At 48.8% G+C, this 17,080-nt stretch overlaps 1 protein-coding gene and 1 long non-coding RNA gene across 10 annotated transcripts in view; both read left to right on the forward strand.

Moving 5' to 3' along the window:
• LMBR1 (limb development membrane protein 1) overlaps positions 1–17,080 on the forward strand; it is a 127,884-nt gene that overhangs the window by 65,867 nt on the left and 44,937 nt on the right. For 6 of the 9 annotated variants that reach the window (XM_036356064.1, XM_036356066.1, XM_036356062.1 and 3 more), the window contains 5 exons: positions 6,663–6,789; positions 7,193–7,261; positions 8,976–9,040; positions 13,821–13,893; positions 14,154–14,198. In XM_036356064.1, the coding sequence (XP_036211957.1) occupies positions 6,663–6,789; positions 7,193–7,261; positions 8,976–9,040; positions 13,821–13,893; positions 14,154–14,198 (379 nt within the window). The remainder of the gene's footprint in view (positions 1–6,662; positions 6,790–7,192; positions 7,262–8,975; positions 9,041–13,820; positions 13,894–14,153; positions 14,199–17,080) is intronic. The other 3 variants (XM_036356070.1, XM_036356067.1, XM_036356069.1) reach the window with 1 other exon arrangement.
• LOC118679393 lies at positions 14,205–15,598 on the forward strand. The gene is made up of 3 exons (XR_004975230.1): positions 14,205–14,342; positions 14,963–15,163; positions 15,263–15,598. It is a non-coding gene; the product is annotated as an uncharacterized LOC118679393 (long non-coding RNA).

Here is a 17,080-nt window from a genome sequence, read left to right on the forward strand (position 1 = left end):
TCAGACATTTCTTCTTGGTATTACTAATACATCTATAACCGAAATGCATCCTCCTGGAGTTATATAGCTTGTATCTTTTTAGAAAGACTGTTGTTCACATATAATTTTTAAAACACACACAAGTTTTCTTTTGGTGGAGGACTTTATAAGTATATGTGAACAAATATGTGCCTATTTAATCCTAGTAACACTTTCAGGTAGGGTTATATTTAGGTTGCATTTTAAATACTATCTATTTTTCTAAAGGAGAGAATATACTCTTTTTTAAAAATAGAAGTGGGAAGTTTCTGAATTTAATAGATTTCCTTTTTTTGACATAAATTCTACTTAAAACTCTATATAGAGCTATAACTTGTTGAATGAGGAGGTAACTGTAACTAAACTGCTTTTCAAAGGATTTAAAATCAAGGTTAAATGTAGGGAAATGACCAGAAAGTGCCTGAGAACACAGAGCGCTTGCATCAGATTTTGTTAGGGGCAGGCTTTTTACAGTCTGCTCTGACCAGCATTGGTAGCCATCACCCAGGTGGGACTGTATGAACTTAAAATACTTAAAATGAAATGAAGTTAAAATTCAGACCGCCACAGGGGCCACGGTCTGAGCACTCAGGCAGCAGCCGCTGCCTGGGGTCTCCCTTGGCCCAGGGAAGCCGCTGTGCAGCGGGCTCTCTGCTGTGGAATTGCAACCCCCTCTCCCCCCCACCAGTGGCAGGAGGAGCGAGGTGACTGTAAATGGTAAATGTGTGGCACCTCCCTGGTGGGGGTGGCGCTCACGAGACTGGATATTTCCTCTGTGTCCTTGGGTTCATGCCTCTGTTTCCCAGTTGAGATTGAGAGTGACACGACCCGATTTGAATTTGTTTTTTTTAAAATATATTTTATTGATTTTTTACAGAGAGGAAGGGAGAGAGACACAGAGTTAGAAACATCAATGAGAGAGAAACACTGATCAGCTGCCTCCTGCACACTGCCCACTGGGGATGTGCCCGCAACCAAGGTACATGCCCTTGACCGGAATCGAACCTGGGACCTTTCAGCCCGCAGGCCGACGCTCTATCCACTGAGCCAAACCCGTTACGGCCCGATTTGCGTTTTGAAAAGATCACATTTGCTCTGAGACGGACGGTGCGCAGTAGGACTGGAAGGAGCAGATGTGTGCATGGGCAGCCGCAGCAGGAAGGCTTGCAGGGATGGGCCCAGAGCTTCTTGCAGAAACAGCAGCTGGATAAGGGAGCACTAGTGAGGCCTGTGCATGAGGGGGACAGGTTTCCAGGAGGAACGGGGAGTTTGGCTTAGAATTCAGTTGGAGGGACCTGTGAGGCTGGGATTATGCATCTTGGCCTCAATGGTAAGATTTGGACTAAAGACATAAACGCTAGAGTCCTTGGCCAAATGAGGGGACAAGATCACCCGGGGAGGAGCAGAGCAGTCTGCAGGGAGCACCCTCATGGGGAGGGCACAGTGCCACCTGGGCTGGTCTGCAGGGGCTGGCGAGCCCTGGGGATTTCTGGTGCTGCTGGAGTTTGAGAGGTGCCGGTCCAGCGTATGCAAGCATGACTGTCTAAGGCTGCGCCCTGGGAGAGGACCTTAGCCAGCGGAGGACATAATGATGGAGATGGAGAAACTGAGTGTGGGGGGAGGACGCTGAGGGACCTGCAGGCGGCCCAGCTCTGTCTCAGTGAGGCAGAAGCATGGGCAGCTGCAGCTGTAAGAAAGTTAGTAGGGGTGAGATTAGGACCCTGGAGGATGGAGAACATTTAAAAATCATGAGGGAGTAGCCCTGGCTGATGTGGTAGTTGGTTGTGCACCAAAAGGTTGACAATTCAATTCCTGGTCAGGGCATATGCTCTAGTTTTGGGCTTGATCCCCAGTAGGGGGTATGCAGGAGACAGTGATCAATATCACATTCTCACACTGATGTTTTTCTCTCTCTGCCTCTTGCTCCCCTGGGTGATTGAGGCCAATATGCATATACCTCTTAGAGGTCTCACAGGTACCTTCAACTTAATTCTAAAACCAAACTCACCATTCCTCTCTCTCTAAAAGTCAATAAACTATTATATTAAAAAATCATGAGGGAGTTGTGAGTCAGCCAGAGATCCATGGAAAGATTGCTAGGTAACATGGGCCCATGTGGGAATGTGGTAGCAAACATTTCTCAAGACTGTGTCATTTCTTTAACAGGTTGAGAAGTCAGGAGGGAGCCATTCATGGACTGAAGTGGGGCTGGAGGAAGCCAAGGGGATGGGAGTACTAGAGTGTGGTTGATGCTGGACTATTAAGGTAGACAGGTTCACCATAGGGTCCAGGCAGGTGAAACAGGCTGGTGGAGAGCTAGGGGGCCTGGGAGTGGGTTAGTGGGTCAGAGAGAGAGAAATGTGGGGGACAGTGCACGTGTGCAGTTGACCGTAGAATGAGCTGTGTGTCTCTTGGAATAACTGGGGAGGTGGTCAGATGCTAAGAAAGATGGGATTGCTTCCTATAGGTCTGTACATGGTAGTGACGAAGATGGGACGTGGGCGTAAGCTGGCCTTAGAAGGTGGTACACATGTAACTCAGAAGCACAAGTGACCGTGAGCTCCCAAGGCCAACCCAGTGACCGAGGCAGGGTGGCTCAACCGGGCCGGAGCCTTCTCGGCACCATGTCACATATATTAACTCACTTGATCCTGAAACACTGACCAGGCAGGGGCATTACTAATAAACCCATTGACAAAGGGGAAACTGAGGCACACAAGGTTTAGGAATCGCCTGAAGTGGTAGGTGGTCAGTTATGGAACCAGGATTTGCACCCTTGCCGTCTGTGGCTAGAGCTGGGGGGCTGGCCCCCCACTCACTGTCTGCCTCGTAAGCGGACTGGGGATGCTTAAAAGGTTAATTCTTTTAAGAAAAAAAATGGGAAATAAAAAATAATAGTTTATTCTCATATTATTTATGTCATATCCATCCACTCTAGAAAATACAGAAGAGCGCCAAGTATACAAGAAACAGTTCCCCATGGCTGTAGTTGGAGCGACGGGACAGTCCCTTCTGGCTGACCTCGCAGGGCCTGCTGGTCTCCTGTGCCCAGGGCACCCCTTCCTGCTCCTGCCCGGAGAGGAGCTGCCCCAAGCTGCCCATGGGTTGTCTCAGTCCCTTCATAGCTCAGCTCCTGGCCTGGGTCAGTGGTTGCCAGGGACCCTTCTCCCGCCTGCTTGAGAGTTCACTGCCAGATCCTGGAGTTTCTCATGGCCATAATCCACCCCTCGTGGCCCTGTGCGCTCTCTAGAGCACCTTGTTCGCTTCTCCCCTTGTCACCCAGCTGTCCCGACTGCAGGGGCTCCCAGACTACTGGCCAGTCAGGTGCTATTGTGATGGCTCCTGGGTCGGAGACAGAGGACCTTGCACTCAGGCCTCAGGCACGGGAGCTGCTGGCTCCTGTCAGTGCCCCGACCCCAGCCCAGAGGCCACATGGCTGGGGCTGCTCCCACAGTGGGCCCGTCCCGCCCAGGAGCCCGAGCGTAGGGAACCATACCATTCAAAATGGCTGCAAGCAAACCCTCCATCCTTTGCTCTGTAGGTTACATCGCCATTGTCATTCTAGACAGTAAAGCCCTGCCCTGCTTCAGAGACTCCTGGCTGTCTTCCGAGGCTTCACAGGGGGGACCCTGGAGCCTCCCCCGACAGCGCACAGGAAAACAAGCTTCACCGCTAAGAAATGCCAGAGGAGCCCTAACCGGTTTGGCTCAATGGATAGAGTGTTGGCCTGCAGACTAAAGGTCCCAGGTTTGATTCTGGTCAAGGGCATGTACCTTGGTTGCAGGCACATCCCCAGTAGGAGGCGTGCAGGAGGCAGCTGATTGATGTTTCTCTCTCATCGATGTTTCTAACTCTCTATCCTCTCTGTAAAAAATCAATAAAATATATTTAAAAAAAAAAGTCAGAGGAAGTGCGCAAGCCTACTGGCGAGTCATTTCCTACATGGGTCATCATCATCTTAACCCTTATGCTGTACTTGTGGTTACATCATTATAATTGTTTAATATAATAACTAATAGAGGCCTGTTGCACCAATTTGTGCACCGGTGGGGTCCCTTGGCCTGGCCTGCACCCTCTCACAATCCGGGAGCCCTCGGGGGATGTCAGAGAGCCGGTTTTGGCCTGATCCCTGCAGGCCAGGCCAACGGACCCCACTGGTGCACTAATCTGTACACCAGGCTTCTAAGATCTTTGGTTAATCTTTTCCTGCCCTCCCCCCTTCCCTCTGAGATTTATCAGTCTGTTCCATGTTTCCATGCCTGTACATTGAGCGTCTGCCTCCTGGTGGTCAGTGCACATGAGCTGCAGAGGAAACACCTTTTCTGACCACTCATTGGCTAAGCTCCCGGTACGCCACTCACAGTATTCTTAGTAACTTGGGTAATAAGAATCCAAGAAGGTGATTTAGGGTTTTTCCACCTCACTACTCCCCGCCCCTTCGCTCCCCTCCCCTCCCCTCCCCTCCCCTCCCCTCCCCTCTCCTGGCCTGCACTTGGCCGCAGTGGCTTGGGCAGGCCCCCCTGTCTTCGTCTCCGCTCCGGGCCTCACCTGTGCAGGTAGCCTCCTCCTGACTGGTCGTGACTGTTACGGCATCACAGCTAATTTGCATATTGCCTCTTTTTACACACACACACACACACACACACACACACACACACACATACATATAATATATCATTAAAACAGTTTTGTTTGGGCAGTGGATCTCAGATAGTTCCCGGAGTACTATTGCTCCGTTTCTATCTGTCAACACTGCTGTGTGACTTTGCTCATGTGTCACAGTGCTTATGACACACTGTAACATGTTGTGGGAGCCCTGGCACTTCTGGCTCATTGCGGGCGGCTAGCGTGGGGCACACACAGAGCGCCCACTCTTTTTATCCGTCTCACTCAGAGTCTTTCCATATAATATTTAATGGGCAACAGAAAATTCTTGCTTAGAAAAACACATTATTGCCTAGAAAGAGGAAGAAGGAGAAAGAAATCACTATTTTTTAAAAAATATATATTTTATTGATTTTTTACAGAGAGGAAGGGAGAGGGATAGAGAGTTAGAAACATTGATGAGAGAGAAACATTAATCAGCTGCCTCCTGCACACTCCCTACTGGGAATGTGCCTGCAACCAAGGTACATGACCTTGACCGGAATCGAACCTGGGACCCCTTGGTCCGCAGGCCGACACTCTAGCCACTGAGCCAAACTGGTTAGGGCAAGAAATCACTGTTAAAAAGTGGTGTGCTTTGGTGCCAGAGTGCTGTGCCGGGGCAAGGTTCAGAGCTGTGAGGCTCTTCTGTGAACTGGGAGTGTGTTCTGTGACCATTCCTACCTCATCTCCCTGTGGAAACAGCCACTGTCCCAGGCCCAGCACTGCTGGGCAGAACCTACGCTTATACCGGAACAGGCGCCTGTCCTGCCCGGGCACTGCATGGGCCTGGGCCAGGGGAAAGGCCATGCCACTCCGAGTCTTCATCGAGGCTGAGGAATGCCACTCTCCCGGTCTCAGGACACGCCCTGTCCCCTGTCACACGCGAGGAACAGGTGCCACAGTCTAAGGGCAGCCTGTTCCTTTAAACCAGAAAGTGGAAAATAATGTTTAGGGCAGAATCAGGCTAAGTGGGCGTGTAGGTTCTTTATTTGTAACTCATATCTTTAAGTTCTTTTCGATGTGAAAGGGAAGGTTACATGGTTTATTAAGAAACATGGATGTACTTATCATTTTGTTTGTCATGGTAGGTGTAGATTAGTGCATTACAGTATCAATGTGCATCTTTAAGTTCAGCTTTAGATCAGTCATTTGGTGACTTTTCAGGAACATAAGGAAGTTTTTGTTTTGCCTTGTCTAGTGGGTTTCAGTTTAAAAATATGGTCTCTAGTTTGGCCTTGAGGCCAGTATTGTTTATATTGAAAACAAATGGTGCATAATGACTGTTAGGTCCCTGCCTCATGGAGTAGGGAGAAGGCTCTAATCCAGCCGTGGGCAAACTACGGCCTGTTTGAAATGAATAAAACTAAAAAAAAAAAAAAGACCATACCCTTTTATGTAATGATGTTTACTTTGAATTTATATTAGTTCACACAAACACTCCATCCATGCTTTTGTTCCGGCCCTCCGGTTGGAAGAACCCATTGTGGCCCTCAAGTCAAAAAGTTTGCCCACCCCTGCTCTAATGGGAAGGGGAGGCTTTATCTGTATCCCTGGTATAAACAGACCATCTCTGGTCTCTCCTGCCGGTCTAGTCCTCCGCCGCTCACTAGAGGGCGCTGGAGGCCGGGAGCTGCGAGAGGTCTGCTGGCCCAGCGCCTAGACGGGCCTGTTCCCTTGATTAGGATCACAGGTAAAGACTGGGTAATCTACTTCCTTGATGTGTTAGGAAAGTAATTAATTGTTTAGGATGATTCTGCAAAATGTTTTGGATCAATAATATTTTTTTGTACTTCCCTCAAAGCTAATGCTAGTTTACATAATTTTGGAAAAATCAGTCTCAACATTACAAACTGTAAGCACTTCATGTTTTTTCCTGCTGATAAATATAAATTTCCGCCCCTTCCCAAGGAATTTTATGCTTTCTATCTATAGCTAGAAACATACTTGTTCATGAGATGTAATATGATATTAAAATCATGCCTCTGCTTGCTTTTCAGGGACTCCGAGCCCGAATCCTGGAGACGCTGGTCATGCTCCTGCTCCTGGCGCTGCTGGTCCTGGGGATGGTGTGGGTGGCCTCCGCGCTCGTGGACAAGGACGCGGCGAGCAGGGAGTCTCTGTACGGTGCGCTCACGGCTTGAACCGGTTTCTCCATGGAGCCCTGCTCACCACTCACTTTTAAAGCATTGAAGTAGTTTTTCGTGTAGTGAGCCCTTGTTAGTTTACAGAAGTAAGAAACCTTTAGAGACATTTAGGGAAGCAAAGACTGCTCAGGTGTTACCTGTGTGCAGAGTATCTTTTGTTGTTAATTGGTTTCTGTTCTTAAAATTCCACTGAGGCTTTTTTCTCCTTCTAGACAAGTGTTGCAAAGGGGTTATTTTAGGTCTTTTTGTTGTGCTGTTTAGGAATAATATGGTTTAGGCCCAAATAGGCAATTATGATGTTTACTGTACATTAATTCATAGTCAGCCTCTATCTCAATGTACAGTGTTTTGGATTTACTAAAAAACATTGACTTTTTTCACAGATCTCTGGGAGTTCTACCTGCCCTATTTGTACTCTTGTGTATCACTCATGGGATGTTTGCTGCTTCTCTGTAAGTATTTTTCTGACTTAATATTGATCGGAAAAGAGAGTTCTTCTGTGTTCTAGAGAATTATGGGAAATTTTCCAATGACATTCCTTACAGCTTAGAGAGTTTGAAAAAGTTGGCCCTTAACTTTATTTTTTATATTTTTATTGATTTTAGAGAGGGAGAGAGAGATAGAAACATCAATGATGAGAGAGAACCATTGATCGGCTGCCTCCTGCATGCCCCACACCGGGGATTGAGCCCACAACCCAGGCATGTGCTCTGACCTGGAATCGAACTGTGACCTCCTGGTTCATAGGTTGACGTGCAACCAGTGAGCTACGCCGGCTGGGTGGCCCTTAACTTTTTTTATGTTCAAGGTAAATTTTGATAAACTGAAACCTTGAAATAATAAGACACTTGTGTTGTTCTCTAAGAAAAACTTCTTTCACAGGGTTGGGGTAAAGGGTGGGTGGAGGGGGAGATACACACATGGTTGCACACATGCTCACATGCAGAGACCCCCCCCCCCCAAAACACAGACATAGATACACATGTGCACAGGCACAGACACACATTCAGGGACATACACACACACACAGATATGCACACAGACACACGCACAGACATGCACATATACATGCACATAGACATAGACATACGTGTGCACATGCACAAACCCTGCACAAACAGACACATCCACAGATATGCACACACACACACATGCACACAGACATGCACATATTCACGTGCACGCACATGGCCCCCATACCCTTAACTATTCTGACACTAGACTCTACTTTTGAATGGTAATGATAGAATTGTGTGTGATCAATTATGGTCTTTATTTTAAAGCTTGCTTAGTTTTACTTAAGACGTCACCACATGTCTCAGGGATATTATAAATAAGTGTTGTTATAAGGATTTAAGATGATAGTTGTCACTTTTAGACATTCTTGTCTGCTTCTCAGTTTCATTAGTGCTTGAAATCAGTCTGTTCTTTAGTTGGTTTTCTTTTTTTTTTTTTTTAAATATATTTTATTGATTTTTTACAGAGAGGAAGGGAGAGATATAGAGAGTTAGAAACATCGATGATGAGAGAGAAACATCGATCAGCTGCCTCCTGCACATCTCCTACTGGGCATATGCCAGCAACCCAGGTACATGCCCTTGACCGGAATCGAACCTGGGACCTTTCAGTCTGCAGGCCGACGCTCTAGCCACTGAGCTAAACGGGTTTCGGCTAGTTGGTTTTCTTTAGCTTCTTGTAAGTGAAAATGCTTATCATTCAGCTGCTAGAGCAGCGGTTCTCAACCTGTGGGTCGCGACCCCTTTGGGGGTCGAACGACCCTTTCACAGGGGTCGCCTAAATACATCCTGCATGTCAGATATTTACATTACGATTCATAACAGTAGGAACTTACAGTTATGAAGTAGCAACGAAAATAATTTTATGGTTGGGTCACAACATGAGGAACTGTATTAAAGGGTCGCGGCATTAGGAAGGTTGAGAACCACTGTGCTAGAGGCTCGCGTGTCCTCAGTCTTTAGCCATCACCTGTCCCTCGTCACGTATAGGAAGTGACTCGCCAGCCTCTTGACCATGCTGAGTAGCCTCCGACAGACACCGCAAGTCTGAAGCGGAGACAGAACTTTCTGAGAGCCAGTCTGACTTCGCGCGGTGTGCAGGCTGGCGGTCTGTGTGCTCGCAGTAAGCGTTGTCTGCCTCTCCCCGCAGTGTGCACCCCGGTTGGCCTGTCTCGCATGTTCGCCGTCATGGGCCAGCTGCTGGTGAAGCCGGCGGTGAGTAGTGGGAACCGTGTTGCATCCCCAGCCTTTGGTTGTGAACGCGCACTCAGACACAGCAGAAGACTATTTCTGTGGGTTTATGATTCAAATTGTGGTTGTTTTAATCCTTTTCATTTTTGGAAAGCACATTTGTTTTTGCTTTTAAAATACTAACTATAGGCACTCAGGTAAAAAGTCTGTAGAAGTTTTAAGACAGAGTTTACGAATACTTACAGATATTGTAGGTGTTCGTTACCTTAGATCAAATAATAACTGTTATGTTTTAAAATCTACTACATGGGCTATTTGATTTACAAAGCAGTTATGTTTCTGAAAATTTGCTGCATATTAGATCTTGTCCCTTTAATCTCAGAAGTACTGTATATTCATTTTCAATTAGTACTAACTCTAACAATCTGTCCCTAAGTTTCTTTGGCCTCTAGGTATTTTGTCAAATATTTCATAATATGAAAGCAGTTCTTAGCTGTATCTAGGACATTTGTCACTCAAATCACTGTCATGGATCCTCACTGCCTACAAACTGTAAACTATCAACATGCTACCACACCTTCCACAGTCTCCGCACTGAGTGTACCTGTAGCCGCCACCCTCCTGCACTCCCCGCCCCAAGTGACTTTAACTGTAGACTCGGCGGCCCTGCTGTGCTCCAGGCGCTGTGCCCAGTGCCTCTCCCTCGGAGCCTCTGCCCCCCAAGCCCTGCTGGCCTCCTCCAGCAGCTCTGCGGTCCGCTGCCCACTGCCATCTCTGAGCCGGCCCCACTGCTTTTAGCCAAAGTAGCTGAGCTCCTACAGCTCTCACTCCCCTCTGTGTCTTACTAGTAGTGCTTACTACATTTTCATGTCATAGGTTCGCTTTTCTTAGGGAGAAAATAAGGAAATGTAATAGATATTCTTTTAGTAAATGTGTGCTTAATTTTGAAAATGTTTTTTGTTTTTTTTAATCCTCACCGGAGGATATTTTTTCCATTGGTTTTTAGAGAGAGTGGGAGGGAGAGTAGGAAGAAGGGAGGGAGTGGAGGGAAGAGAGAGAGAAACATTGATGCGAGAGAGACACATCAATTGGTTGTCTCCTGCATGCACCCTGACTGGGGCAGGGATCTGACCTGCAACCCAGGTGCATGTCTTTGATCAGGAATCGAACCCGAGACCCTTTGGTGCGCAGGCCATGCTCTAACCACTGAGCATGCTAGCCAGGGCTTGGGCTTTTTTTAATATATTTTTTATATTTCCTTATTGGTTTCAGAGAGGAAGGGAGAGGAGAGAGATGGAAACATCAATGAGAGAGAGCCATTGGTCAGCTGCCTCCTGCACGCCCCCACTGGGGATCGAGCTCGCAACCCAGGCCTGTGCCCTTGGCCGGAATCGAACCCGGGACCCCTCAGTCCGCAGGCCGACGCTCCCTCCACTGAGCCAAGCCGGCCAGGGCTTGGGCCTTTTAATAAATGTCAGTCTCTTCCTATCTTCTTTAAACTAAAATTGGACTTCTTACTTGCTTCCTAAATGTGCACACAGCAGTTACCATGTACACCAAGCATGTCAAACTTAAAGGCTAACACGGCCAAATAAACAAGGTTTAAGTTTCTGTGGGCCGCAAAAAAAAAAGCTTCAATTTTCATAGAAACGTAGGTTTATTTCGATAGAGACATGAGTAATCGTTAACATAAAATAATAGAACATTTTAATGAAAATTAATATTTTTTCTTGAACATTAACTTACCAGACACTGAATAACTGCACAAATTAATAAGCGTAACACAAATAAACCTATTTTTCTTGTTTTCTGAAAGTGAAATATTTCCTGTTGCGCACACCAAACAAGTCAGTCCAAGACTAATGACGTGGCCATAGCCTGCTAAAGTATTCGCCGCTAGTATTAGTGGAGAGAAATGGTGTGCATGTGCGTAAGGTGCGTAAGGGAAACGAATGCAACATGATTATAGTAATTAGTCATTAGTGAACGTTGTAGTTCATTATTAATAATTATGTATAACATATTATAAAAATTAAGTTACAAAATTTTTATTAAAACGTTTCTTATATATCTTTATATTGGCTGGGCCACAAAAATATTCGTTGTGGGCCACGAGTTTGACATGCTTGATGTACACACAGTCCACCCAAGAACCACCGCCCTTGGAGACAGATGCGGTGGCCCCGCGTGCATTCACTTTCTTCCTTTCTCTGGTTTGTTTATGCATCTTGCCCTCTTTCTCCACTAGCACCTCCTGCCCTAAATTTTGGCAGAGGTGTGACATCCTGAGTGTGGTCTCGGGCTGCGTTCTGCTCTCGGAATGGCCACTTCTCCCTCTGTGTCTGACCCTGGTGAGGAAAGGCAGTGAGAACAAGCTCACACACAAAACCAACACCTTCTTCATAGCCCCTCCCACGCTTATTTTCCCCGGATTTGTCTATTATTAAGAGGATCCTGAAAACACTCATTATCTTTGCTGTGTCCTTGCACACGTAATTCACTCCCTCTCCTCCGGTGGCAGCCGCGCAGGCTCAGGGGTGGCTTCTCATTGGCTGGCTGAGTCACCTGCAGCTCTGGGAGTGGGACGCTTGCTCCAGGTCACAGGCTGAGGGTACAGCAGGGCTGGGTGAGAGCCTGGCTCCGGGCGCCGCGGCCCGCAGAGCTCCAGCATCCTCACCCGCTGCTGCGAGCACTGTGGGCGTGGTGTCACCTCTGGCTGGTGCCTCACCTCCTTTTGGTGCATTTAGCCACCAGGGAAGGCACTGCCACCACCAGCAGCACTGGCCAAGACCTTTCTCCGCAGCGGAGGTTGGGGATCTTTCTTTCCCTGTCCTTCTGTAACTGTATTTTCACTGCAGTTGTGACGTTTAAGTCATGTTTTGAGCTTATCACATCTTCCCTGGGTGCTGGAACACATGCCATGGAGGTGTATGCCTGTGTCTGACCCGAGTGGTTAAGGCGCAGGCTCCAAAGGCAGATGATTCTTCTTCACCAAACCCTTACTCCTTGACGATTCCAAGACGGGGTGGTGGCAGTATGTTTTTAGGGTATTGTAGACTCAAGGGCACAGTGCATGCAAACTCTTTCCTCAAATACAGGGGTGGGCAGAAGTGGGCCTGCAGCTGTGCGCGTGGAGAAAGGCAGGCACGCTCTGATGCTCGCAGGAGCTTTAGCAACTGTCACCCCACTTCTGCTCCCCCCCGCCGCCCCCGGGTGCTCCCGCCATCATTCTCACCAGCAGACCTGTGGGTCAGTCAGTATCTGACTGTTGCCAGTGTGAGGACGTCCTTTGTGCGTGTCAGACCTTAGGAAAGTATCAGCTGTCACCTGTGGTCCAGACAGGAGGCCCCAGGTGGGAAGGTCAGTCCCTGCACTCCACACACTCAGAGCCCGCCAGGTCCCCCAGCCGCCTGGTCCCCCAGCCCCACCTCCTCTGGGGCTTTTAGGGGAGCCCCCCTTTCCCAACTGGAAGGGACCCGAGTATTGTCCTCAGAGAGCCCTGTCTTCCCATCCCGCCTGGTCCAGGATGCTCCTCTTCTGTAGCTATTGTTACTCATTGCTATGCATGCTTCTTTTGTTATTAGTTCAGGCCAGAGGAGAGAGGCTGTCAGTACTTGTTCAGATCCTGGGAACTGTTGGGTTGCCAGCAGTCTGATGTGAATTCTGCAGACTTGGCACCTGGCGGGATCGTCAGCAGGAGCGGAGAGGCTAGGCGGCTCCATCCTGTTCTGTCCCTGCTCCTCACAGTCACTGCGTAGCTGGGAGCGTGGCCGGGAGTTAATCACACAGAACATGGTGCCACTCTGGCGTCCCCCCTGTTAGCACAGCTGTGACGGGACGTTCAGGGGGATCGTTTTGGAGACAGTGCGGATCACTGTCAGCCTAGTTTCTCCAGGCTCTTGTCTAAAGGGTGGTCTCAGCAACACCGTGAGGAACACTTGCAGGAAATTTCTAGTGTAGGGATGTCGATAGAAAGCATTGCCTGGTACTGGGTCAGTTTATGGATTTCTGGTTCTGAACATGATATGAGAAGTAGAGATGAGGAGCCAGTGTTGGGTGGGCGGCCTGCCTTCAGTTCTACACACTGGCCGGCATGGGGAGCCCACTGCAGTGAGCCTGCGACGGTTAGAGTCTGCACTTTGTCTGCCAGTGAGAACTGCAGAGTGGTTTCATCCTTTAAACTTAAAAAATACCCAATTAAATATATGTAGATTTTGTGGTTATCGGCTTTTGATGTATGTAGTTATACACTGAAATATTTTTACTTAATTTGTAAATCAAGTAGTTTGAGCATTTTTATTTTAGACTAGAGGCCCAGTGCACGGAATTCGTGCATTGGGGGGGGGGTGGTCCCTCAGCCCGGCCTGCACCCTCTTCAATCCAGGACCCCTCGGGGCATGTCCGATTGCTGGTGTAGTCCCGATCCCGCAATCCAGACATCCCTCTCGCAATCCGGGACCACTGGCTCCTAACCGCTCGCTCACCTGTCTGCCTACCTGATCACCCCTAACCCCTCTGCCTGCCTGCCTGATCACCCTTAACCTCTCTCCCCTGCCAGCCTGATTGCCCCTAACCACTCTCCCCTGCCAGCCTGATCGCCCCTAACTGCTCTGCCTCGGCCCCCGCCACTGTAGCTTTGTCTGGAAGACATCCAGTCTATCCAGTCTAATTAGCATATTACCCTTCTGTTAGTATAGATTCCTAGTCATTGAATGGTAATCTGAATCCCAGGCCCAACAGCCGCTATTCTCATCAACGTGATTTTGTGACATTGCCGCATTCAACAGCCTGGTCTTCCCTTTAGATTCTGGAGGACCTGGATGAGCAGATGTACATTGTTGCCCTCGAGGAGGAGGCGCTGCAGAGACGGCTCGCCGGTATGTACGCAGAGCACTGAGACGGGGAACCTGGCATGTAGCTCAGAGAAGACAGGGTCTGGTGCAGCGTCTCAGGCCTCTGCTCTGCACGTGGCAGGACTCAGAGTGAAAGGGCCTTTGGGAGGAAGGGCTGCGAGACTGGCGGCTTTTGGTCACACTCCCGTGATTCCCCGGCTGATCCCCTAAAATTGAGCAGGGCTGGTTCAGTTCCGAGACCCTGGCCACCACGCTGTGCCCACTTCCCTGTCCTTGTGTGGCAGCACCGCGACCCTGGCTGCTGAGGTGGCAAAGCTGCATGTTGTCCGGTGAGTCACACCGCGTCTCATTCCCTCCTGCGGACTCGGGGTAGACGCATGTGTCCCTGTGGCACTGAGGCTGTGACCTGCTCTGGGTGGCACCTGGGACTCTGCTGGCATGTGGGAAGGCATTCATCGTCAGCTGATGACTAAGTGAGCACAGCACAAATTTTAAAGTTTAATTTTTAATTATTGGTTGTTTTTGGCTTTAAATGAAGAACCAACAAAGAAAAGAGTAATGATATGATGAAAAATGACAGTTTGTGTAAGTTTTATTTTTATTTTACTTGGGTGATTTTTACCCTGCACACTTTTCTCTTACAAAGTAATTTTAATGTTGAAAATCTGCCACCAAGTTCAGGTTATGGATAGCTAACTGTATTTCAGAATCCTAATTCAAGGGTAGGTATAAAGTGAAAGGTTACTTTAAGTATAAAATATTGAGAAATAGGAAGATATATATCTACTTTCTTTAATTACAAATAATGAATTTAAATCTTCAACCCAAGAGTGTTCATAACATTTAGAGCGTGTTCTTAGAGGAAAGAATTTCAGGTTGTATCTATTCTAGAGAATTCTTGTCAGTAATATTTGTGCATTTTGATACCAGTAACTTTTAGAGTGGAACTACATGTATCTTTTATCCTTCTAACTTTATTGAAGTTACTTTAAGATTTAAACCTATTTAATTCAAGAATTGTAACTTCAGTCAGTGCTGTTGACTTTATAACATATTAAAGTGGCAAATATAATGATAAATTTGTCTTATTTAGAGAATCATGTGGGTGTGTAATAAACACGCCAGAATTGTAGGAACCAGCGGTCGCCAACCTTTCGGACCACCAGTTGCCCCCAGACCACCGGTTGGCAACTGCTGGTAGGAACCATGTCGAGCAGACGCCCCAGTATGGGGACTGTTTGCACCGACCCATGCGCTATTTCAACCTCCAGGCCAGGGGCTGCGACCCAGGGAGGTAAAATATAGTGCTCCATGAATTAAAGAATTTGAGTCAAATCTAATCCAAACCAAATCAAATCAAAACCATAGCCTTTACTCACTTTGCCCTTCATAGCAGGAAAATGATGCGGCAGAATCCTTCTAGATGCTTTGGCTGCTCCAATCCAGAGGGGTTCACTACACCCAGAGACACTGAAAGGGAAATGTCTGCCAGAGGCTGATGTGTCACAAGAGGCAGCTAAGCCAGAATGGCAGACCCCCAACCAGCTCAGAAATGTCTGCGGCAGCGGGGGCGGTGATGGGAGCACCAATGCTGGGTAGAATCTACCTGCCTCGGGAGATGGGAACCAGCACTGAGATCTGTGTCTGCCCTCGGGGAGATGGGGAGAGATGGGGGCCAGTGCTGAGATCTGTGTCTGCCCTCGGGAAGATGTGGGGAGATGGAGAGAGATGGGGGGAAATGGGGAGAGATGGGGGGAGATGGGGGCCAGTGCTGAGATCTGTGTCTGCCGTCGGGGAGATGGGGGGAGATGGGGGCCAGCGCTGAGATCTGTGTCTGCTGTCGGGGAGATGGGGGGAGATGGAGAGAGATGGGGGGAGATGGGGGCCAGCGCTGAGATCTGTGTCTGCCGTCGGGATCTACCCTGACCGCTCTGCTGGCGGGTGGGTCACAGTCTCCCCGCCAGACTCCACCTGCTGGTGAGCCAGTGGCTGTAGTTTTGCTGTTTGCCGCTGGTGGACTGTTTCAGGTGGAAACAGGCTTGGAACAGAAATAGCTCCGGGACAGAATGGACATTTGGACTAGTTACATGATGGACTGTGAGCTTCAGTGTGTCTGTCAGTGTTGTGCAGAGGGAAAACACAAGAGGCAACGGAACAGCATTTTATGATTTGCTGTTTTAAAGAAAATGGAGATCCTAGAGGTTAGTAATAGAAATCATCCCCATGGGTTTATTACTCTAGGATTATGTGAAATGTGTTGTAAGTTATATTTTAAATCATTTTTTTAAATTGAAGTTTAACTTTTTTATTCTGGGCTACTAAAAAGAGTTGCAGTATGATCAAAGTAAAAAACACTTAAAACAGTAATGCAGATGACACGGTGACGAACCCAGAATGCATGGCGTTGTTCTGCTGATGGCACACAAGCATGCGACACGCATCCCATGAGACTCGGACATCCGTGTGGTTTGCTCTGAGCCCCGCTTCCCGGGACCTGGAAAAGCCGAGCCCCTGCCGGAAGCGTGTCCCTCAGGAGCAGCTCTGCCCGCTTCTGGGAGGCCCTCGGCTGCTTTGGGGGTTATGACGTCACTAGAGCTGAATTTTTGGGCTGGCTTTTCTAGGCAGCCTGGCTCTGAAGGCTGCCGGCCTGACTTCACGTTCCCGTCTGACACATGAGGGCCAGAGGCTGTGTCCTTGGTGACAGTGTCGCCGCTTCCTGAAGGCTGTGAGGAAGATGCGCTGCCTGCATGCCACGGTCAGGCAGCATCCTCCCCTCCCGTGGGCTGCGCGCCTTCTTCCCAGCAGCACTTTTGGGCAGGCGAGTTCCAGCTGCGTCTCAAGTCCATGGACTAGCTGCCTGAAGACAGAGGAAAAGGGCGAGAATCTGCGAGACTATCCGGGACTGAGACACTGGGAAAAGGCATCCTGGGGAGCAGGGAGGAAGCCCAGCTCTGCTGGTTCAGACAGCCCTCCGGGCCTCTCCTCACGGCAGCATAGAGACCGTCTCCAGAGCCCCCGCGATCCTGGCAGGGCTCCCGCCACTTCGCCCAGCACCCGGTCTCCCAGCTGGTCAGCCTCCGGCTCCCCTCCCCTCGGACCCTCCTGCATCAGTCAGTCTGGGCGTCGCGTGCTCTCAGCCCTATAGTGCTCCTGCTTCAGTCGGAGACAAGCCCACCCACCCTCTCCTGCATCTCCCCGCAGCTGCCCTCAC

The sequence above is a fragment of the Myotis myotis genome, unplaced genomic scaffold, assembly GCF_014108235.1.
Source record: "Myotis myotis isolate mMyoMyo1 unplaced genomic scaffold, mMyoMyo1.p scaffold_m19_p_25, whole genome shotgun sequence".
Taxonomy (NCBI): Eukaryota; Metazoa; Chordata; class Mammalia; order Chiroptera; family Vespertilionidae; genus Myotis; species Myotis myotis.